The sequence below is a fragment of the Rhea pennata genome, chromosome 23, assembly GCF_028389875.1.
Source record: "Rhea pennata isolate bPtePen1 chromosome 23, bPtePen1.pri, whole genome shotgun sequence".
Classification (NCBI taxonomy): Eukaryota; Metazoa; Chordata; class Aves; order Rheiformes; family Rheidae; genus Rhea; species Rhea pennata.
The window spans coordinates 5327931-5349851 of record NC_084685.1 but is presented as its reverse complement, the minus strand read 5'-3'; the positions used below and the strand labels follow the sequence as shown (position 1 = coordinate 5349851).

The 21921-nt window shown below is 56.9% G+C and overlaps 3 protein-coding genes across 4 annotated transcripts; 1 reads left to right on the top strand and 2 right to left on the bottom strand.

Moving 5' to 3' along the window:
- Nucleotides 1–310: 310 nt before the first annotated feature.
- On the bottom strand, nt 311–3302 carry SLC30A2 (solute carrier family 30 member 2). Its single transcript, XM_062593926.1, has 8 exons — nt 3165–3302; nt 2695–2906; nt 2391–2537; nt 1523–1676; nt 1283–1433; nt 1008–1113; nt 763–897; nt 311–671 (listed from the first exon to the last, which is right to left on the bottom strand). The coding sequence occupies exons 1-8, from the start codon at nt 3212–3214 to the stop codon at nt 526–528; spliced, it is 1101 nt and encodes a 366-aa protein (XP_062449910.1). The 5' UTR covers nt 3215–3302; the 3' UTR covers nt 311–525.
- Nucleotides 3303–3988: 686 nt separating this feature from the next.
- TRIM63 (tripartite motif containing 63) lies at nt 3989–7501 on the bottom strand. Of its 2 annotated transcripts, none has more exons than XM_062593927.1 (9): nt 7234–7501; nt 6729–6895; nt 5967–6135; nt 5587–5682; nt 5202–5435; nt 5045–5067; nt 4629–4753; nt 4417–4494; nt 3989–4314 (listed from the first exon to the last, which is right to left on the bottom strand). In XM_062593927.1, exons 1-9 carry the CDS (start codon nt 7390–7392, stop codon nt 4304–4306), a joined length of 1062 nt encoding a protein of 353 aa, XP_062449911.1. In that variant the 5' UTR covers nt 7393–7501; the 3' UTR covers nt 3989–4303. The 2 variants fall into 2 exon arrangements, with proteins under 2 accessions (XP_062449911.1, XP_062449912.1); XM_062593928.1 differs by having other exon boundaries at nt 5967–6132.
- Nucleotides 7502–9798: 2297 nt separating this feature from the next.
- Nucleotides 9799–18114, top strand: PDIK1L (PDLIM1 interacting kinase 1 like). Its single transcript, XM_062594023.1, has 3 exons — nt 9799–9849; nt 11342–11643; nt 14366–18114. The coding sequence occupies exons 2-3, from the start codon at nt 11359–11361 to the stop codon at nt 15104–15106; spliced, it is 1026 nt and encodes a 341-aa protein (XP_062450007.1). The 5' UTR covers nt 9799–9849; nt 11342–11358; the 3' UTR covers nt 15107–18114.
- Nucleotides 18115–21921: the final 3807 nt, after the last annotated feature.

Genomic DNA, 21921 nt, shown 5'->3' with positions numbered 1-21921 from the left:
CGATACGAGGCGAGAGCGGGGCGCGCGGGGGGCGAGCCGGGCTCCTTCCTGCCCTCGCGCTGCGCCGGCTGCTGCAGCGGGGACCCTCCGGCCCGAGGCGCTGCGGGGCCCGCGAGCCACCCAGCAACCCGCCCTTCCTTCCAACGCTCCCCAAACCGGGGGAAAAGAGCTAGTTTTGGACCCGCCGGCTCCTTCCTGCTCTAGCTAAGCAGAAACAGTAAAAATAAAGCCAAGCGCTGGCTGCAGGCTGCAAGAGCCGCCGTGGAGCAGCCGGCCCGGCCCGGCCCAGGGACCGTCCTCGCTCCCATCGCGTCCCGGACACACGCGGGTAAAGCTCAGCCCCCGCCAGACACAACATCCCCGTCCCCCCCCCCCGGGCCGAGCCGCCCCCTCCCGCGGGGCCGCGCGGGGCTCGGCGGAGTGACTTGCTCTGATTTATTTCGCCAGCGTTAAATGTCGGCGTGGGGGGCGGCAGGGGGGCCCCGGCGTGGGGCGGGGGGGGGGCGGCCGGCGGCGGGGGGCCGCTCAGTCGCGGGGGGGCTGGCATTCCCGGCAGTCCCGCATGTCCTCGGAGTAGCTCTCGATCTGGATGGTGGTGGTGTGGAAGCTGAAGGCGCCCTGCAGCCGGGAGCTGGCTTCCTCCAGCACCTCCTGGGCGCTGGCGTCCTCGTCTGCAAGCGGCGCGGAGGGAGGGGGTGGGGTTGGGGTCCTCCCGCGTCCCCCTGCCCCCCGCCGCCCCCCAAGCCTCACCCCGGCACTCACTGATGGCGATGTGGACGGAGAGCAGCGGCTGCGACGCCGTCAGCGCCCAGACGTGCAGGCTGTGCAGCGCCTTCACGCCGCCCACCGACAGCAGCGTCTCCCGCACGGCGTTGAAGTCCACCCCCCTGGGGGTGCCTGGGCGAGAGCCGGCGAGGCTGCGCGGGGCCGGCCCGCAGCGCGGCCCCCCGCTCGGCCCCCCCAACCCCAACCCACCCCCCGCCGCGGCCCGGCGCCGCCCCCCCTACCCTCCATCAGCACCAGCAGCACGTCGCGCAGGATGCTCAGCGTCGTCCCCAGCACCAGCACGGAGAAGAGGAAGGTGCAGATGGGATCCACGTACTTGTACTCGGGCTGGAAGGGGCGGGAGAGGGGTCGGGGCCGGCGGGAGCTCTGCGGCGCCGGGCGAAGCCCCTCGCGCAGCCGAAGGGGGCACCCCTCTGCCCCCCCGATAGGGAACAGCAGGGGGGGGAATCGGTCCCTATAAAGCCCCCGGCGTCCCCGTCCCGGTGCAGCCCCCCACCTTGAAGAAGACGATGTAGGAGGCGACGAGGACACCGACGCTCTGCAGCAGGTCCCCGACGACGTGGACGAAGGCGGCGCGCACGCTGGCGTTGGGCTGCTCGCCGCCGTGGCTGTGCCCGTGGCCCGTCTGGTGCAGGGCCAGCCCCATCCTGCGGGCAGGCGAGCGGTGACGTCCGCCCGGGGCCGGCGCGGGGCCGCCGGCGCGGGGGGCGCCGAGCGCCGGCCCTGCCGTACGTACACCACGTTGACGGCCACGGCGCAGGCCGAGGTGACCAGCATGGCTTCACCCTCGATGTCGTAGTCGCCCGAGAGCAGGCGCTGCGCCGCCAGGTACACCAGGACGCCCGTCACCACCCAGATGGACAGCACGGACAGCAGGGCCCCCAGGATCTCTGCGGAGAGCTTGGCGGCCCCGAAAACGCCGGCGACCCCCCGGGCGGCCGCCCCCCCCGCCCCCGGCCACGAACCGTGCAGAGCCCCCCCGAAACCACCGTCCCGCTCCCCTTGGAAACCGGCCCCACCGGGCAGCTGGGGCGGCGCCGGGGAGGGGGCGGCCGGAGCGTGGCGCCCCGTTCCCACACCCCGTTCCCTTCGCCCCGTTCCTGCACCCCATTCCCGTGCCCCGTTCCCATGCACAGCGCCCTGTTCCCATATCCGGTGCCCCATTCCCATGCCCCATTCCCATGCACGGTGCCTTGTTCCCACACCCGTTCCCACACCCAGTGCCCCATTCCTGTGCCCCATTCCCATGCACAGTGCCCTGTTCCCACACCCGGTGCCCCATTCCCATGCCCCATTCCCATGCACGGTGCCCTGTTCCCACACCCCGTTCCCACGCCCGGTGCCCCATTCCTGTGCCCCATTCCCATGCACGGTGCCCTGTTCCCACACCCCGTTCCCACGCCCGGTGCCCCATTCCTGTGCCCCATTCTCATGCACGGCGCCCTGTTCCCGCGCCCCATTCCTGTGCACAGCGCCCTGTTCCCGTGCCCGGTGCCCCGTTCCCGTGCATGATGCCCTGTTCCCACACCCTGTCCCCATGCACAGCGCCCCGTTCCCGTGCACGGTGCCCCTTTCCCGTGCCCTGCGGGGAGCTTGGCCGTTACCTGCCCGGTGCCAGCCGAAGTTCATGGTTTTGGTAGCGGGCCGCGAGGACACCCAGAGGGCGAAGAGGCTGATCATGACGCTGGCGAAGTCGGTCAGGAGGTGGGCGGCGTCCGTCAGGATGGCCAGGCTGCGCGCCAGGTAGCCGCCTGCGGAGACGCCGCGGCCCGGCGCGAGAAAGTCCCACCCGGGCCAAAACCGGGTGCCCCCCCACCACCACCCTGCCGCTGCTTGCCGGGGACCTTGAGGACGGCCCCAAAAGCGCTTCGCCCTGCTCCCCCTGCACCCGCAGCCCCCGGCACTCACCCACGGCCTCCCCCACCATGAAGACGAGGCAGATGGCGGCGGCCACGTAGAGCTTCCTCCGGGCCCGCTGCTCGCGGCGGCGGCCGCCCGCGGCCCGCGGCGAGTGGCAGTGCCGGCTGCCCCGGGGGCCCAGCTCCACGGTGGTGGTGGCAGCGGGCGCCTGCCCCTGCGCCGAGTTGTGCCCGGCCTTTGGCGACGGCCCCAGGTAGGACCTGCGCAGGGGAGAGGTGCTGCTGGGGGGCAGGGGGGGCAGAGCAGTGCCCCCGACCAGCGCTCGGGGCGGGGGGCGGCAATGTGTCCCGGTGCCTTAACCGTAACCGCATCAGGCACCCGCGGGCGAGGGCTGATTTTGGCGGGGAGGGGGGGTGATGTGTGAATTGGTGGAGGGACCCTGCTGCAGACCCCAGCCTGGCTTCCCCAGGACCCCCCCACCCCCAGCCGGTGTCCCTGAGCCCCCCGCAGCCCCCTACCCGCCGGCGGCCTCGTTGAGCAGGCGCCGTTTCTCCTCGCCGGCCTCCATCCTCCGGCCGGGCCGGTGCCGGTGCCGGGTGGGTGCCGGAGCGCGGCCGGAGCTGGTGGCACCCGCGGCCTCGGTCCCGCCGCCGCCTCCGGCTCGGCCCGTGTGAAGCACCGCGGACCCGTGTGCAAAGAAAAGCCAGGAGCCAGGGGGAGGGGGGGGAGGCCAGGCCGGCTGCAAACCGGCCCGGGCGGCCGCCGCGCCGGCCCCCGGGGCCGCCCCGAGGGCTCCTCGCCCCGGCAGCACCCGGCGTCGCCCTCGGGGTCCCCCCCAGCCTGGGGACGGCGGCGCTGCCTCCCGTTCCCCTTGCTTTTCCGCAGGAGCAAAGGCGCTCGGCCGGCGGCGGAGCGGCTCGGTGCCGTCCCCGTTTTGGGGCCGACGCAGCCCAGAGCGACCTCATCCGCCCCCACCACCACTTCGTCCAGCATCCCGGAGCCCCAGGCAAGGGCTGGCCCCGGGCACCCCGCCGGCCCCGGGAGATAAATCCTGCCGGGTGCTGAGCTGCTAAGTGCCCGGCGGCGGGCGGCCAGGCACAGGACGCCAGCGCGGCCGCCCGCCCAGAGGTGTTAACGAGGCCGAAAATTAGGTGTCGGATCCGGAGGCCTCCGTCCCCGCCGGCCGAGCCTCCGGGAAATCGCGGGACAGGGAGACCCCCCCCCAACCCCGCTCCGGGAAATCGCGGGACAGGGAGACCCCCCTCCCCAACCCTGCTCCGCGGGCCGGGGCCGCCCGGGCGCGGGGAAGCCAGGAACGAGACGGGGCGGGAGCACCGAAACGTACCGTTTTCGATTTTGTTTTGTTTTGTTTTGTTTTCTTTACAAAATACACAAAATTCCCGGCCGTTACAATTATATACAAAACAAGAGCGTACAAAACGTGCGGAACAGCCCTCCGTGCACCCGTACAGAAAAGCGCCGCTCCGCGCGAGCGGCCGGCGGGGACGGCCCCGCTCCCCCCCTCCCCAGCCCACCCCCCGCCCCGGACCCCCCGGGACCCTCCGTCCCCCCCCGGCCGGCGCGGAGGCCTCCGCCGCCCCGGCCCCGGGCCGCCTGCGCCCGCGGAGCTGCTTCCGCTCCGGCAACGTCGCGGCGGCTACTGGGGAGCTGCAAGAGAGGGAGACGAGGGCGATTGCCGGGGCGCTCGGCTGCCCGCGTGATCCTCGGCCCCGGCGGCGGAGAGCCCGGGCGCCGGCGCCCCGTCCTTACCCTCCACCCTCTTCGCCGGCGCCGCTTCTTCTTCGGTCTCTTCTTCCTCCTCCTCAAAGAACTCATCGTCTTCCTCCTCTGCAAACAGGCACCGAAAAATCACGGGCGGGCCGAGGCCTCGCACGGGCATTTTTGCGACCCAAGGGAGCCCCCGGTTTCAGGTTCCCGGGCAGCTCCCGAGCGCGCCCGAAGGCGTTTTGGGGCTGAAATACCTGTTTCGAAGTCTAAGGCCCGGACGGCGGCGGCGATGTGGTCCAGGCTCACGGAGAAGCCGTCCATGTTCTCGAAGCCTTGCTCGATCTTCTCCAGCCGGCCGCCCTTGGAGGCCTCCACGATCCTGGGGAGGGAGAGCCCGGCCGGGTGCCGCAGGGGCCTCCGGAGCGGGGCGGGGGGGGGTGTCCGGGGGGCGGGGGGGGGGATCGGGGCGCTGACCGGCGCGGACGCGGGCTCTCCGGCCCGACCCCGGGAACCGGAGACGTTCCCGCGCTCAGCGTCTCCGGGACGCTCGTTAGGCGCCCGGCTAACGAAGCCTCCCCCCACCCCCCGCCAAATCCCGGCTCGTCTCTGGGGAGGGCACCGGGGTTTCGTCCCCCCCCTCCCAGGGATTTCTCGAGCTTCGGGCACTTACGTTTTGATGAGCTGCTTGGCGTTCTGCGGAGAGAGGGGGGAAAGGGGTGAACGCGGCGGAGGGGGAAGAGGCCGCCGCAGCGGGGACCTCGCGGGCCCGGGGGGGGGGCCCGGAGCAGCGGGACGGGGCGGGGGGTTGGGGGGGGGGGGGAGCCCACCATGAGGAAGGCGGCGCCGCCGGTCTCCTCCATGGCCTGGATGGCCGTCTCCACCAGGCGGGACGACTTCTCCAGCTGCTCCTTGTACTTGTGGATGAGGGCTTGCACGAAGCCCGTCTTGTCCTCGCGCTCCTTGGCGACGCGCCGCAGCAGCTCCGTCTTCTTCTCCTCCAGGAGCGCCTCGAGGGCGCCGAACCTCTCGCACAGCTCCCGCTCCGCCGCCCGGCTGTTCTCCTGCCCGGCACGCCGGGTGAGGACCGTCCGCCCGGCCCGGCCCCCTGGGACCCCCGGCCCGGCACCACCCCCCCACCCCCCCCCCCCGCGCCGGCTCTGGGCTCGCGTTTCGTCCCCTTCGTCCCCGGGCTCCTTTTTCCCCGTTCCTCACCTCGGTTCTCCGGCACGAGTCCTCCAGCTGGCTGATGATCGTCTGGATCCTGTCGTTGCCGGCCACCAGCATGGAGATGCAGTTGTTCAGCTCGCTCTGCGCCAGGGCCGGGGGGGGGGGGCGACGCGTAAAAATAGGTTTAACCCCGGCGGGGCCGGCCGGCGGCAGCGTCGCCGCGCGGGGCGGGCTGATCCCCGTCCCCCTCCAGCCTTGCTCCACCACCACCCTAAATATAGCCTGTCTCCTGGGTGAAGCCACCCCGGGCTATTAATAGCCCGGTGAGCGGCTCCCGGAGCTATTTGCCAACGTCTGGGCTCGGCACATGTCACCGGCCCCCCCCCCCCCCCCCGGCCCTCGCCGGGGGCACCGCGGCCGGGTACCTTCTGGCCCTGGAAGACGCTCTGCAGCGGGGCCACCTCGCAGTCCTTGTGGACGCCGAAGACCTTGCACATGGAGCAGGTGGGCACCTCGCAGGTGAGGCAGTAGATGTTGATGCGCTCGTCCTCGTGCTCCTTGCACATGGGGTGCTCGCCCTTCTGCAGGGGCCTGCTGGAGAGCGCGGCCCGGCGGCGGTGACGCCCCGCGGACGTGCCCCGGCGGAAACGCGCGTGCCGGCGATGGTTGTCGCCCGACACGCGTTGCCGTCCCCGTGGCTCGCGGGTGACATCGGCGGTGATTCAGTGAACCCGGAGGAGGCAGCTCGCTCTCACCCCCTTCCTCCTCCTCCGTTAGAAACGGCCCCAGCCCCCTTCTCCCGGGGGGGGGGGCGGACGGACGCGACCCCCCCCCCCCGCCCCATCCTTCCCCCTCCCTCCCCGAGCTGCTGGCACGTTTGCACCCCGGCGCGGTCCGTTCCCCGAGCGACACCAGCCTTTGCCCCCCCCCCCGGGCGAGACCCCCCCATCCCGCAGCTCTCCCTCCGTCCCTTCTCAGCCGGTATTTGTCCCGCGCGCCCCTCATCTCCCCCCGCGAGCTCTGTCTGCAGAGCGCCCGGCGCGCTGCACCCGCCGCGTCGCTGCGCCTCGTCCCGGGCCGAAAGCAGCCGAACCGGGCCGTCGCGAGGAGGTTCGGGGTGGCAGGCGGCGAGCGAGCGGGAAGGGCCCGCGGCGCCCGGCGGAGGAGCGGGCTCGCCCGGGGCTCACCTGGAGCACTCCTGCTTGTAGATGTCGATGATGTTCTCCACCAGCAGGTTCCTCTGCAGCCCGTAGACGCCGTGGCGGTCCAGGAGCACCTCGTGGCGGCAGGACGGGCACCGGAAACGGCCCCCCGAGATGACGCTGCCCCGGCTCTGCCAGTACGGGTTGGCAGCCTGCGAGGAGAGCCGGGTCAGGGGTGTCCCCCCCCCCTCCTCCCCGCCGCCGCGCCGGGCCGGGGACGCCGGCGCGGTCCGCGGCACCCGCGAGCATCCTCGCGGCGCGTCCCCCACCCACCTGCCCCCCCGGCCCGCTGAGCCGTCCCCGCGCCCCGACGGGGACCTCTCGCGGGCCGGCCACCTCCACCACCAAGCCCTCGGTGCCCGAAACCAGCCTCCCGCGGCGCCCGCGGGGGGAAGCTCCGCTTTGCCGGGGACGAGCCGCGAGCCCCGGGGTTTCTCGGGCCAACCGAGTCCCGGCCCGGGACGCGGGGACGCCCGGCCGCGGCGCTCACCTGGAAGACGTCGTTGGCGCACTTGCGGCAGAGGTTGTGCTGGCAGGGCAGGATCACCACGGGCTTGGTGAACATCTCCAGGCAGATGGGGCAGATGAGCTGCTTCTCCAGGTTCTCCATAGGGCTGCCGTCCCGGATGATGCCGGGCTGGTAATCCATGGGGCCGGCGAAAAAAACGCCCCCAAAAAACCGCGTCCCCGCTCCTCTCCGGGCGCCGACGGGGCGGCTGGCGGCGCCGAGCTCCTGCGCCTCTGCCCGCGCCTCCGGCCGCTCGGCTGTTTATATCGGCTTTGAGGTCACGTGGAGCGAGAATATGGGCGGCGGGTCGAGTTTCCCACCTGTCACCCGGGAGGGAGCAATCGCCGGGCCGGGCGGGAGGCCGGGCGCTAAACAGGGCTCGGGACGGCCTGTCCGGGGACTCGCTTCCCGGGAGCCGGGCCTCTCCCGGGACACGGAAACTGGAGCCGGAGCCGTAAACAGAGTCACGCGAGGCGACGGCCGGAGGGTCGAGGGTGCCGGCTCCTGGCACGCCGCCGGCACGCCGCCGGCATGCTTCAGCACGCTTTGGCACGCTTCGGCCTCCTCGCGCTCCCCATCCTGCCCAGCCCCATGGGGCAACCCAGATTTGGGGGGGCTCTGCGCACCCAGACCTCCTCCCCCCCAGCCCTGCAGCTCCTGCAGCCACTGCTCCGATCCGTCCGCTTTATCTGCCGGGAATTTTGGCCCTGCCGCCCAGATCCGCGGGCAGGGAGCAGGCAAAGAGCCCGCCAGGCGGGCGGCGACGAGCACCATTCCCGGGATGCAGCCGGTGCCTTGCAAAGAGGTCTCCGCGGCCGGCTCGGCTCGGCTTGGCTCGGCAGCCTGTTTGCAAAACCACGACCCAGAACGGCTTGGAAGAAAACCGCGGCGTGCGGGGCCGAGCCCCGGCCCCTTCCGCGAGAGCCGCGCACGCGGCCGGGTAAAAAAAGCCCCCAGCTCACATGGCCCGGGTGTCATCTGGGAGCCGCGGCGATAAACAGGTTATTATGCCAAATTCCAGCGCCGGTCCACAGGGAGACCTGTAAATATTGGCAGCCAAGAGGGGACAGCGGGTTATTTATAGCGCCGCGGCTCCGGGTCACGCTGGTGCACGGCCGGACCGGCAGCTCCAGGCCACCAGGGAAATGCTGCGGAGAGGGGCTGGTGTGGCATTAATTAACTAATTGCTTCCGGGCTTGGTTAAGGGGATCTGCAGCACCGGCCGCCTGCTAATGCCCTAATCGGCTTCAAAGCTGCCGCCGGCCTGCGAGGGGCTCGGCAGCCCCAAATTGGCTTGGGTAGATCGGGGAAGACAGCAAGGCGCTAATCGCCGCCAAGCTGATTAGCAATTAATACTAGGGTGAAAGGGGGGGATGCTGCCCTGATCGACGGGAAGAGCTGCCTCGGCGGCACGGGTTTGGGGCCGGCGCGAAGCCCCCTCGGAGCGGAGCCTCCGCCCCTTCGCCAGCCCCCCGGCCCTTTTCCCAAGTGGATCCGCGATGGCCACATGCCAGCCAGTGCTGCGGGAACACGGATCCCTGTGAGCTGGGGTGCCCAGAGCCGACACCCTGGCTGTGGAGCTGGGGTAAAGCAAATGCACAGCTCTGGTGTGAGTTTGCAAACCCCCCTCGAGTTTGCAACCCTTTAATTTGCAGCCCCACGAGGAGGAGCGGCCAGGCCCAGCGGGCTCAGGGCTGCTCCCCAGGCTGGGCTTGACCCGGGGCAACGCTGCAAGGGGACCGACTCCGGTTCAGACCTTGCAGACCTTGCATTTGTGCCTGGTTTGACGGTGCAGCCGAGGGGGACATCACCCCTGTCCGTAGCAGGACTCCTGCTCAGCGAGGGGCAAAGGCTGCAGGGTGCTCCGGGCCTGCTGCTACACGAGGGGCCACAGCACGGTCTCCGAGCCGCGAGGGGCTGTGCAGGCTGCAGCAGGACTCCCCCGGCTCTCCTGCTACCATGCAGCACCGGTGCAGGCATCGTTGCTGAACAGAAAGGCACCACCAGCCCTGCGAGCTCCGAGGGATCGAGGAGAGCAGGGAACGGGCACCGCCTTCGCCCGGAGCCACGTCCCCGCGCACGCAGCCGGAGCGCGCCCGAAGGCGCGAGGCTCCCCTGCGAGGGGGCGCGCTAATTACTATTTTTTTTTTTTAACACCAAGCGAAATAAATAAATAAATAGAGCACAAGGCGGTGATGGCAAAGCGCACGGGCGGGGAAGGCGAGGAACGCGCGGGAACCGCGGCGGCCGCGGTGCAAAGAGCCGCGCACGCGGCGGCGGAACCTCGCGTGGGAGCGCGCGCGCGCCCCCGCCCCGCCGCAGGGGGGCGCGCGCTGCTCTCGCCGTCCGCCGCCGGCCAATGAGGAGGCGGCGCGGCGGCGGAGGGGGGGGCGGGGCCGGGGGCGGGGCGAGACGGGGGGCGGGGCGAGACGGGGGGCGGGTCCGGGGCGGGTCCGGGGCGGGGCCGAGGGGTCCGGGGGCGGGGCCGGGGGCGGGGCGGGGCCGGGGGCGGGGCGGCGGCGGCGCGGCGGGTGACGGGGGAGGAGCCCTATAATGGCGGCCGGGCGGCGGGAGCGCGGCGGCGGCGGCGGCGCGGAGGTAACGCGGCGCCGCGGGCCGGGGAAGGGGGCGCGACGGCGGCGGCGACGGCAGCCGCGCCGGGGCGTCACAGCGAAGGGCGAGTCCCGGCCGCGGCTCTGCCTCCGCCGCGCCGGGGGCTGCCGCGAGCGGACGGGGCGCGTTTGCCGCCGCCGCCGCGGGACCCGGCGCCGCCGCCGGCGTTGGAGGCCCCGCTGCGCCGCGCTGCGCTGCCTCGGGGGCGTTACCGGCCCGTCGGATCTTCCCCCTCGGGACCGTGGCCCGCTCTCCCGGGCTGCCGGTGCGGGCTCGGGGCCCCCTGCGGCCCGCGGCTCCCGGCAGCGGCTCCGCTGCGCCCGTTTCGGCTCAGGCGTGGCCGCGGGGCTCCGGGCGCCGCGTCCTGCCGCCTCTCGGTGCGCGGAGCAGCGGCAGGACGGGGCGGCCTCCCTGCTGGCGAGGAGCTGCTCGTGCGTGGTCCTGAGCGCCTGCCTTGCCGACGGGAGGATAGTTACACTTCCCACCCGCGGTCTTACAGAGTATTTCACTAACAGCGATATTCCTCCTTTTACGCTTCGTCCTGTTTGACCAGTAATGTTTGGCTAGCCAAACCTTTTTTTTTTAAGGTCTGTAGTCAGTGTCACGTTTTTATTTGTTTGTACGAAGCTGGTGCTGCTGTGGTCTGGTTTGTAAGCTGACAGAGAGGTGTGGAGAGAGGCTCACAGGTTTCTGGCGCTGGTTTTTGTTTGTCTCCCTTCCGTTTTGCCTATAGAACGCTGTATTAGTTCTTGTCGAAATCCTTGCCCCGTTCAGCAAAACTGAAATTTAGGTGCTGAGTAAGAGCTTCTGTAATTAGCTGCCCTTTTTAACTTTTTCAATCCTTAAACTGATTATTCAGAGCAAACTGGGTAGAAAAGCATAGTAACAATGAAAAAAAAAAGGCATTCTGGAGCATCCTCTTGTCTTAGTATCCAGAACAGATTTTCATAGTTAAATTATAATAAAAACATTTACTTCTGCTGTCCCCTCCTTAAAACGCAGTTTTAAATTAAATCTGTTGTTGCCTGACCGTAAGTTTCAAGTAACCATCTTCTCTGATATCCCAGGCATCGATTGAGCATGATAGCATACTGTTACATGCACAGACAGAGCAAAAGATACTGAAAGAAGGCAGCAAGAGAATCTGTGGTAATCCCTTATCAGCTGCATGCAGGTGTAGGTCTGAACTGTTGCATTCTTGAAAACTGGCCTGTATTTGCAATCTTAATAGTCTTAACTGAAGTGATATAATTTCACTTTTAACTACTCCTTAGCAACAGGTATATGTTTACAAAGTAGATCATAGGATATTCTAGCACTAGAATGTGGTGTTATGAGATGTTACATTCAGAGGCAGTGCCCTAATACTTGAAGGGCTAATGTTGCCCCACCAAGTCATACAGGGGAAAATACAGACTAGTAGGTGCTAAAAAGTTTTAGTTCTATGGGTTTTTTCTTCCCCTTCCCCCTTCCCCAGAGCCTTTGATCTTGAAGATGGTGAGTAGCCAGCCTAAGTACGATCTAATACGGGAGGTTGGCCGTGGCAGTTATGGTGTGGTGTACGAAGCAGTCGTCAGGAAGACCTCTGCACGGGTTGCGGTGAAAAAGATTCGGTGCCATGCTCCAGAGAATGTGGAACTAGCTCTGCGTGAGTTCTGGGCACTTAGCAGTATCAAGAGCCAGCATCCCAACGTCATTCATCTGGAGGAGTGCATCTTGCAGAAAGATGGTATGGTGCAGAAGATGTCCCATGGCTCCAGTTCCTCCCTTTATTTACAGGTACACGAAGCTGAGGTAATGGGGTGGAAGTAATAATATGTATCTGTAGCTGGGAGGGAAGGAGGTGGGCAGCTAAGTGTTTTTTTTTTTTTTTTTTAAGCTATGCTTACTTAGGCTATTTTCACTGCTGACATCCAAAAATTATTTTAGATTTTTTAGAAAAACATACTTACTGAGCAATCATCTGTATCTTCTAATTAGAAGCTGAGCCACTCCAGAACTTTTTAAATCCAAATCTGCTTTGATTATTTGAGGAAAGGGCACAAATAATGCACAACGGAGGTATGGGCTGCTGTATTTACTTGGTAGATGCCCAGCTGCACAGTTAATAAAGAGATGCTGACTGATGTCTTGAGACAGAGCTGTGAAGAATTCCTTAATCTCAGTTTTCCTTGGAAGAGGAAGTAACCATCTAGATTTAGGAAACCAGCACTTAAAGATTCCTTCAGAAAAAATAATAGGCAGTTACTAGAGTGCAGTGAGCTGTTTTTATTTCTTTTCTGAGGAAATAACTCTTGATCCTTTCAAAGAGGAGTAAAGGTCTAGCGTATGATAAATAATGGAGCAGAGGAATAAATATCACTTTCCCCTATGTGGCTACTGAAGGCATCATCTTAAGTTGCCTTTAAATTTGAAGACACATGTAACAGAACAATAAACAAGTAGCTCTGAAGGACCTTGAAAGATCATCTAACTCGTTCCCTTGTCAAGAAGCTGGCTCAACTGTAAAACATCCCCTCACAGACTCTTGCCTTTGGCTTTAACAGTCAGTAGCTTATTAATGTTTGTTGTATTATCTCTACTCAATTTTATCATTTTAGTTTTTATTGTTGTTGTTCTCATGTGTGTAGGACTTTTTTTTTTTTTTAATTGAATGTCCATCTGATAACACCTCATGGCTGTCTCGATCCCACTGTCCTGAATGCTGTACAAGCCTGAGAAAGAGGATTCTTGCCTTTGTAAACTACCTGTAGCTCAGTAGTTGCTGCTGACCTGCTTTCATGCAGGGGTTAGAGTAAAATAGTGTTGTTGGTTCATGGGGGAGAAATTAGTGGTTTACCTTCCTACTCTTTAGTGGAGCAGTGAAATACTGCAGCAGAGTTGCAGACAACTTTGTAGAGGGGGGTTTATAAAAGGGGGGTGGGGAGGCTACGGTGGAGCTGCAAGGGAGCTGGGAAGAGTCTCCAGGTCATCTGTAGCACACTTGTCTGATAACACTATCTGGTTGGTAAGGTGGCGCGCGGATCTCACCCCTGTCCCGGAGGCTGTTGATAGTAGGCACAAGCGCTACAAATTGTTTTCCTTCTTCGAAGAGCAGGAAAGAGCAAAGGGCACAACTGAACTTTGGACTTAGACTCTAAAGAGGCTTGGGTAACTTTATAATAGGGTATGCTATAATAAAGCAAATAAGATCTCCCTTGACTTGCTTTCCCCTCGGGCCCCCTCCCCCCCAAATAAAGGTATATGCTTCAGAGAACTGAACTGGTGCAGTATGTAAAGAAAGCTGGCTGCGGAAAAAAGGGCAATACTGGCTTCTGAAGTACCCTGGGGCAGATGCTTGTTTGGTAATATGGTGAACAAGTCAATATAGTAAGGATTTTAGATTAGTTTGGTCTTCCTTGGTGCTTCCACTGTAACAGACGTGAAAGTGAAGTTTGTTGTCTGATGCTCTGGATGAAGATACAGAATCCTGTAAAGCTTCTGTAAGCCTGTGTAGAAGGAGAAAGTGTATGCCTTACTCATCCAGCTATGGCGACTCTCTCCTTAGTCTGTTTTGAATAATAGCTGTGCTCATAATTTAAAATAGCTATAAATTGCTTCTAATTTTGCTTTTGGATGGAAATCCTCATTTTTCTTATTTAGAGTGGCAGTTCAAAATGCTTTGTTAATAGCTGCCTTCCCCCCCCCCCAAGTGTTTGGTTTAATATACTGTAGTTTACTACTATCAGAAATGAATGAAAGACTTGCCAGAATATGCTAAGAGCCACCTCAGAGAAACAAATGTGTAGTTGTGTGAACAGGATTAGCAGAATTGATTGCTGATTTGATTTGTTTTGTATCGAGCAGTTATTAGAACTAGCTGGTCAAGCTGTTCATTGCATGTATTTCAGAATATAGCTAGTTAATAATGATGGTGAGAAATGTGTTAACTTGCAACAGCTGTTTAGCTGAGCGTGTAGATTAGTGTTCTCCTGAGTTGAGAGATACTGTGTTAACTCTTACTAGACCGCCTTCAGGCATTAGGAATGGAGAAGAGGTTTTAAAAATCTATTATTACGCTCTTTCATCAGCAGAGGACAGATCTAACTTACTGGCACTGTGCAGAGTTGCTTGGTGAAATGCTGTTTATTCACTAAAACTGTTAGCAAAATAGGTGGGACAAGCTTTGTTAGGGGTGGGACACTGTCCAGCTGAAACAGATGGGAATGAAATGGCTGCACAGTATCTTTCAAAATACTGTTATCTGGGTATAGCCCTAGTTTCTGGGCCAAAGTAGAAGCTTGATATGCTTCACATGTAGAAAAAAAAGTAGGCAGTCAACTACATTGTGGTTTTCAAATCTTACATTTGGCATAAGATTTTGTTCTTGTCAGACGTATCTGTCTGGATTGTAGAGAGGAAGGTCCAAACCTTCATGCGTGTTTTTTTTTTTTTTTTCCATCATATCATTGTATTCTTGTCGTCATCAGGTTAGTTATGACATCTCTTTTCCTTGTTGCAGCTTGTAGAGACCTCATTAAAAGGAGAAATAGTCTTTGACCCCAGAAGCGCTTACTACCTTTGGTTTGTAATGGATTTCTGTGACGGAGGAGATATGAATGAGTATCTGTTGTCCCGAAAGCCTAACCGCAAGACCAACACCAGTTTCATGCTTCAACTCAGCAGTGCTCTGGCTTTCCTGCACAAAAATCAGATTATTCATCGTGATCTCAAACCTGACAATATTCTGATATCTCAGAGCAGGATGGATGCTAGTGACTTGGAACCTACCCTGAAAGTAGCTGATTTTGGGCTAAGTAAGGTATGTTCCGCTTCAGGACAGAATCCCGAAGAACCAGTCAATGTAAATAAGTGTTTTCTATCTACTGCGTGTGGGACTGACTTCTATATGGCCCCTGAAGTCTGGGAAGGACACTACACTGCCAAAGCAGACATCTTTGCCTTGGGGATTATAATTTGGGCAATGTTGGAGAGAATCACGTTCATAGATACGGAAACAAAGAAAGAACTTCTGGGGAGTTATGTCAAGCAGGGGACAGAAATTGTGCCTGTTGGGGAGGCACTTTTAGAAAATCCTAAAATGGAACTGCTCATCCCTGTAAAGAAAAAATCTATGAATGCTCGAATGAAACAGCTGATCAAGGAAATGCTGGCTGCTAATCCACAAGACCGTCCCGATGCTTTTGAACTAGAACTTCGATTAGTCAACATAGCTTTTAAAGACAGCAGCTGGGACACGTGACCTATAGAGCAGCTAATCTCTTGAAAGAGCTGCTTTTGATCTAACTGATGATGCAACGTTATGGCAGTAAAAGAAATAAGCCTGAGCTCAAACCTTCAGGGTTTGTTTTTTATCAGCAGAATTTCTTTTGCGCTTCTTAAATTATGTGAACTTCAGTTGGCCACTGTTAAAGATGCATTTAAATGTGTAATACCAGGATGTTATACACAAGTGTAAGATGTGAAGATGTTTGTTCATGTAAGTTGGCAGCAGAATGTTGTAAGATCTGGGACTTGATTTCCAGTGGTATGTCATGGAGTATTTTATACATTCCAGTTTCCTATATCAGTATTAGGAACTCTCATGGAAAAAGATTTGCATGCTGGTAGTGCAAATCTTTGGGTTTTGTAAAATAATTCTGTGTATGTATTTATGTACATGTGAGTGACTGGGAGTGTATGCCTGTGTTGCATTCCACAGAAAAATGCCACTACTTAGAATTATTTGCTCTGGGTCTGAATGATTAGGATCTGCCAGAAAACTAGGTGAGGAAGATCGATGAGAAGCATTCCTTCTCGAAAACTGAGTAACTTTATTATTTATTTTTATTATCTAATATTAAAGATGGGGTCTAAGACTTGACTTTGTAGACAAAAAGAAAAAACGCAATGCAAAGGGATCAGCAGTTTCAAAAGTGCTGAGATGGTTGAGCTTAGCACTTACTGTTTAATGAGCTTATCACTGAGGGAGTCAAATTACAAATGTATGCAATCATGTGCTAACATGTTGGTTAGGTCATTAATAATTCAATTTTGCTTTCTTCTAGTAAAAAAGCACTTACTAATCAATTAACTTACAGTTTCATAACCTGCCTTCTGCACTGGCATCTATAATCCAGTAGCAACTTGAATGCTCACAGTAGGAGAATTTTGTGAGCTTAGCTTATAAAAAATGTAGACACTTTGTGAGGGAATCTGGCAGCTTAAAACATTATTTTAAGACTCTTCAAAATATGACTACAAGACAGCTTTTTCTGTTAACTGGATCTAACCAGTGTGTTGGTCACGGTCTCTTCCTTACTTCTACTCTGGTAGCAGTGAGGTGATGAAGGGATGATTGTTTGTCATGTTAGACACATCTATTTTCAAATAGGAGAGAAATGCTTAGTAGTCAGTATATGAAAAGGTGTTTTAGTTTTGTGCACTAACCTTGGCCAATATTTGGATTTGTTTTCCTCCTTTTTTTTAAGAAAGGGTAATATTTATTTAAAAACATGGATGGTAAGATGAAAAGCTTTGAAGTTGTTGAGCTTACCCCCAGCTCTTATTCCACAGAAACAGATTCATGTGCTAAGAGTTTTCATTAAGGTTACCTAGTACTGTAGGGTTGACAAAAGCTTCCTTGTAATAGTATACCAAGTGCTTTTTTTCTTTCGAGTGCAGGAATGTGACCTTTTTCATCCATCTGACCTTTTTGGAAAAAGCAGACAATTAAAAAAGTAGCCTTTAAAAGGCAGATACATTAAAACTGCAACAAAACCATCTTTTGAAATAATCGAGTTACTATTTTTTTCCTTCAATCTTACCTGAAAACTGCCTTAAAAATAATCCCACATGGAATTTGCTCCTCAGACACTGTTTTCCCTTGCTTCCATGAGAATCCCAGGGAGCGATTCTGATCGGTCAGTGCATATGCTGCCCAGAGTCTGAATTAACAGCACAGACAAAAGGAAAATGTAATTTTTGTTCTTCCAGGAGTAAAGGAAGGGTTCTCATAGCATAGTTAGTGATTCTACCAAACTTCTAATACTTCAGACTACTGCTGATACTGTGCAGTCTAGCAGTTACTCAAGGGTCCATGGTCCTGTGTTTCTGCTATTTTGCTCCACTTTATCATTTAATGCAAGTTACCTAAATGTGATTTTTCATTATTATTATTTAGAAAATATACCTTCCGATCTCAAGGCAAAACAATATTAGTTCTTTCGAAGATACTATAGAAGCATAAAGTAATTATTGGACGATGATGATGTGTCGTACTGAGGTATTACTGAACGCAGCCAAGAAGAGCTTCGCTCCGGCGTAGATCAGCGTGGCCTGCGGTGGTGGAGGATGCAGACTGGTGCCTGTGTAGGTTTCCCAGTGTGTTGCTGCTTCCCTGCAGGGAGTTTAGCCTATAAAAGCAGAGTTAGAGCCTACATATGAATAATGATAAGGAGAGATCTGTTTATTCTTCTGTTCTAAAAGTGGAGATCTGTTTGTTCTTGCGTTTTAACTGAATTCAGTACAATGGAAGTTTTGGCTTCTTACTGAAAGGAGGAAAACAAACCTCTTGTCATCTGTGCCAACACTTGGGCTTCACAACACTTACGTTCTGCACGGTGAGTAAGTGAGGGTCGTGTAAAGCTTTAAGAGGAAATAATCTTTCATCTTCAGGTTTTTTAAAAATACATAACTAACTTCCTTTTCTCTCCTGTCCACTAAAAAGCCAGAAATAACTCTACTGTCTTAAAATACTAATCTACTATGGAATTACAGCACTTACATTTAAAGCTCTTTCCAAACCATTTGATCATCCTCTGTAGTATTTTCAAAGGACAAGCACTGAATGCTTGGCCTACCTGCAGCGTGGAAATTCGGGATAAGAAACTGCACAGTGAAGTTCTTGACTCCCAAAGTGTTTCTTTGCACTGATTGCCACTTTAAAGGGGGTTCCTGAAATCCCTCTCATGGTGCTTAGCCTTGATGTTGGGTGAAGCTGAATGTTTTCTTGGTTAACACTGAATGATAGTCCTTGAGGTCTGTGTTCTGTTTGATTTGTCTTTGTTTTCTGTTGTGTCTGAGGTCTTTGGTCTTTGTTTTAAAACTTCTGAAATCAAACTGTTGTAGCAGCTACAGAATTCACCAGCATGACACAAAAGTCAAGATGCCCCTCAGCACTCAAAGACTTTAAAAACTTTCTTTAAAGTTGTAAAATATATTTTATGAAGAATTTATAATGGGAGAAATTATTGTGTAATTTATTAAGTTCCTGACTGTTTTGAAATAAAAATTAATTTCAGTGAAGCTCTTGAACTCTTCACAGAGGAATGCTTTCTTTTCAGTCAGCGCAGTGTTACCATGTATCTGTCATCAAAGCTGCAGAGAGGCTTATTTGCTCTGCTAGAAAAGGAGTTCAGTTCATTACAGTCATACTGCAAATGATGTTAGGCTTGTAAAAGATGCTTGATTGACTAATCGCTGCTGCTCATCTTCTGTGGGTAGCAGCAGTACAAAACTTGCACTGGTATATAGTGTGCTGCTTGAACTTAACAGAGCAAGGGCTGAATTGACTGTAAAAACAGAGCTAACTTTTGGACAAGTTTAGGTGAACTGTGCCCACATGGACCCTGCTGCTTCTGCTCAGATTCTTAAGAATCAAAACAGTTATTTTCTGGGCTCAACTTTTTCATTTCCAAGGACAAGACTAAAGAAGGTATTCTTGCATGCAGTGCATGCCTGAAGTTGTTAGTACAAGTAGAGAGGGTACCACCCTGGGCTGTATCAAATTATCTGGCAGTCTCTGTAGTGCTTAGCTACTGGTACTACTGGATTTTTGAGGCTGCATATTGATGCTGCTGCTGTTTTGGGCACTGTCGTTCCTCCCACTGAAGCAAACACGGACAATGTCCTGCAGTGGGTTTGGAGTAGGAGGACGAGAAAGACGCTAGTCCTTACTCTGTTGCCTCCCTTTAGCGCTGCCTTGCGCCACGGCCCTTGTGCGGAGGGGCTAAAGGAAGCTGGATACAAGCGTGCTCTCTTGCATTTCCTTCGTGTGTACGTGGGCAAAGTGCCAAAGCACAAGCTTGCTGCTTAAACTAGTCTGGCTGTGTCTGCAGCTTGTCAAGGTAGGTCTCCTCAGCAGCAGGCTTGTGCAGGGTGCCTGCGTAGCTCCTGGAGCTGGGCTGGGTGTAATTACCTTCCTGGAGACTTGGGAGACGGTGACCTACTGGTTTCACATGCCCTAAGAAGCCTTAGGAATAAAGAGAGAGGAAACAGTATTATTTATACATGATAAAAGAATCTAGGAATAATTTGCATATTTTTAATTAAAGTGCTCCAGAAGAAAGGATTGTACAGACTGGGAGTGGGAATGGTGTAAACTGGAAATAGTGTATGTGTCCTTGTCCTTCTGCTACCCCACCAAAAATCCCAACGCTGTTCATCTTTCATGTGCCAGTGCACTTGCATCTTTGCCTGCAGCTTCCTAATTGTACTAGTGCCAGAAATAGGCAGGTTTCCACCTGGCTGAGACCTGTATGCTTAAATCAGTGTGCCAATATAGTCTTGTAAAAACAGAGATTGAAATTTCAGTTTTCTTTTTCCTTAAAGGATATGCATGTTAATGAAGGGAGAAACGGTCACAACTCCTTGATTAGTTTTAAAGGCTTTAAATATAAGCCACATTCTTGCCCCACAAAATGAGAATGGAGTAAACCTGCACACTTCAAATAGGTGTAGCACATGGAAAACTTAAATATGGATATCCATGGGCAAGTGTCCCAGTAGAGAAGTTAGATTTAAGTAAGGCAACATTGCTGACTGAGTAACACAACTTCTGCTTTGTTTTGCAGAGGACTAAGACCTCAGATTTCAGCTTGCTCGTTCTGTTTCCTAAGAGAAGGCTTCTCTAGGAGATACTTGCACTGTAGCACAGGGGTTGTGAACTAGACTTGTTTTTATTTTTGCTTTGCGTTTGTTTGAACAGTTTTGTTTTTGCACCAGCCAATCGCGACTTTTGCTTAAACTGCAGCGTAATGACAGACGTTGCTTTGTGGTTTAGATAAAGTCCTGTCTGAGGAAACCTACAGCAGGGACTGCCCGCCCCTTGGAAGAGTGCCCTTCCTTTAAAGAAGCTTTTTTTTTTTTTCTTTCCTCCCTTTCTCCTCTCTGTACATTGGCTAACTACGCATACAAACTTAGTTGGACTTTGGACTTCTTGCAGTGCAAACATGATTTTTGCATTGCCTTTCCCTGCAGTGCACCAACGTCCTGTGAATTCCCCCCCATGCACACACTTTATGGTATCTATTTTTAAGCATGTAAAAGCTTTACCAGTGGTCTGCGCAGTAAACCTTCCCCGGGAACGCAGAGAGCAGTGTCCCACAGAGAACTAGTTAGAGGTGTTTAAGCCCAAACTGTTGTTAATGGGGCCCTGCAACGCGGGCGCTGCTGAGTGCTCGCTGCTGTTTCATTTCCTTTTCACTCCTAGGGGTTGGAGGAGCATTTTATGCAAAGCACTCGCTATTCTTAAGTGCAGCTCAGAAAGAGGGATGCATCTCAAGGGCCGCGAACCCTCGCGGTGTAAACAGAGGCTCTGAGCTCTTGCAGCGCCTCTGCTCACTAGGTCTGGGGGAGTTTGAGCCCTTACGTTTTTGTCAGCAGAGGGGGCGAAGCACGAGAGAAGCTGAGTGACCTGAAAAATCAGCCGTGGGCCCGGGAGCATCCCTGCGGGAGGAACCCCGGCCCTCCGCGGCCCCGGCGGTGTTCTCCTCCCCGGCAGGTCGCTGGTTCCCCGCGTGATTTTTGGTTTTGGTCGACTGGCTTTGTGTTTTCGACGAGGGCAAGGGGAGGACTGGTCTCGGAATTAGCAGCTGTTAAAGCGCGCTGAGGTGTCTTTAACCTCTGGGGTTTGAGACTAAAACGTGCAATGGAAAATCCTTCGTAGGTCCCTCGCAGCAGCTGGTGGATTCAGCCTCCTCCCACCCAGAAAAGCGTCTTTCACCTCGGGGATACTTCCCTCCACTCGTGGCAGCTGCTTTACCTCTGCCTGCCTGTGTGGTCCCAGTTGCGGTACTGCCTTTTCTTCTTCCCAGGTGCTGGACGGTTGCTGGAAGGCCAGCTGTCCCCCGAGGCATGGCTTGGAGTCCCTGTCGGGGATATGAACGCCTGCATAAGGCTCAGCATCTTTCCTCCTATCCCGGACTGCGAGTAAAGGTTCATTTATCTCGGTCCCTCTGGCTGCTACGTAGCATGTAACCCTTGAAGCCCGCTGCCCGTGTCGGCCGCTCTCAAGTACGGAGCGTTTGCTTAGGCCTCGGACCAGAAAGGGCTGCTGTGGGCTGGGAAAGTAAACCAGCAGGCAGAAACAGCTGGCTGGGTTATCGGTTTCTTCGGTCCCATCTCTAGGCTGCAGCTGGTCGTGGGGGCAGTGAAGTGGGAAACGCACTCGGGAAGGTGATGGGGTAGGCGGTGACCGCTCGTGCCGGCCTGACCACTGGCTCCCTCTTCCCAGTGGCAGACTGAGCTTCTCAAGAGGGAAAACACTTCCGAATCACTCGTGTTTACCGGTCGTCTGCGATGGTCTGCAGGCTCGGTTGTTTCTGTTCCTTTTCTCCTATCCTGGCGCATACGGGGCTCTTGGGGAACCTGAGACTTTCCCTGGGAAGCCCAGGCATGCTGAAGCCCTCAGTGGGAGACTGTCTTCTCCAGGAGTCTGTGTGTCCTGGGCCTTTGCTTGGGGGTGTTGTGCCTAGGGCAGCACAGCGAGTAGGTTGGTGTCTTGATTAACGGCTGCGCAAAGAGCCCTTCGGCCCCTTTGGAGGAGCAGGGCCCTGAGCTCCGTGCCAAATTCCCTCTCTGGAAATAACCTCATCCTCCCTGCCGGTTCAATTGGACACGGCAGGCTTCAGTCCTCCTCCGGCGTGCAGATGGTTCGCCTTGGGGTCTCTCCCGCCTGCTCGTCTGGGATCGATTAGAGCCGCGTGCTGGAGGCCCTGGTGAGCTTGCTGTGCTCTTCTACTCATCCTCCTCCTGAAGGGCGCGATGTGTTGTTAATGAGGTGGGGCAGATAATTAC

Excerpts from the sequence above, each read along its gene's own strand:
- TRIM63 (XM_062593927.1), bottom strand. The coding sequence starts at position 7,392 with ATGGATTACCAGCCCGGCATCATCCGGGACGGCAGCCCTATGGAGAAC. Across the intron at positions 6,896-7,233 it reads GCGCCAACGACGTCTTCCAG|GCTGCCAACCCGTACTGGCA; the intron begins GTGAGCGCCGCG and ends CTCTCCTCGCAG. Across the intron at positions 4,754-5,044 it reads GCCAAGCAGCTCATCAAAAC|GATCGTGGAGGCCTCCAAGG; the intron begins GTAAGTGCCCGA and ends CTCCCTCCCCAG.
- PDIK1L (XM_062594023.1), top strand. The coding sequence starts at position 11,359 with ATGGTGAGTAGCCAGCCTAAGTACGATCTAATACGGGAGGTTGGCCGT. Across the intron at positions 11,644-14,365 it reads GTTCCTCCCTTTATTTACAG|CTTGTAGAGACCTCATTAAA; the intron begins GTACACGAAGCT and ends TCCTTGTTGCAG.
- SLC30A2 (XM_062593926.1), bottom strand. The coding sequence starts at position 3,214 with ATGGAGGCCGGCGAGGAGAAACGGCGCCTGCTCAACGAGGCCGCCGGC. Across the intron at positions 1,677-2,390 it reads CTTCGGCTGGCACCGGGCAG|AGATCCTGGGGGCCCTGCTG; the intron begins GTAACGGCCAAG and ends AGCTCTCCGCAG. Across the intron at positions 898-1,007 it reads GCTGCTGGTGCTGATGGAGG|GCACCCCCAGGGGGGTGGAC; the intron begins GTAGGGGGGGCG and ends GCTCTCGCCCAG.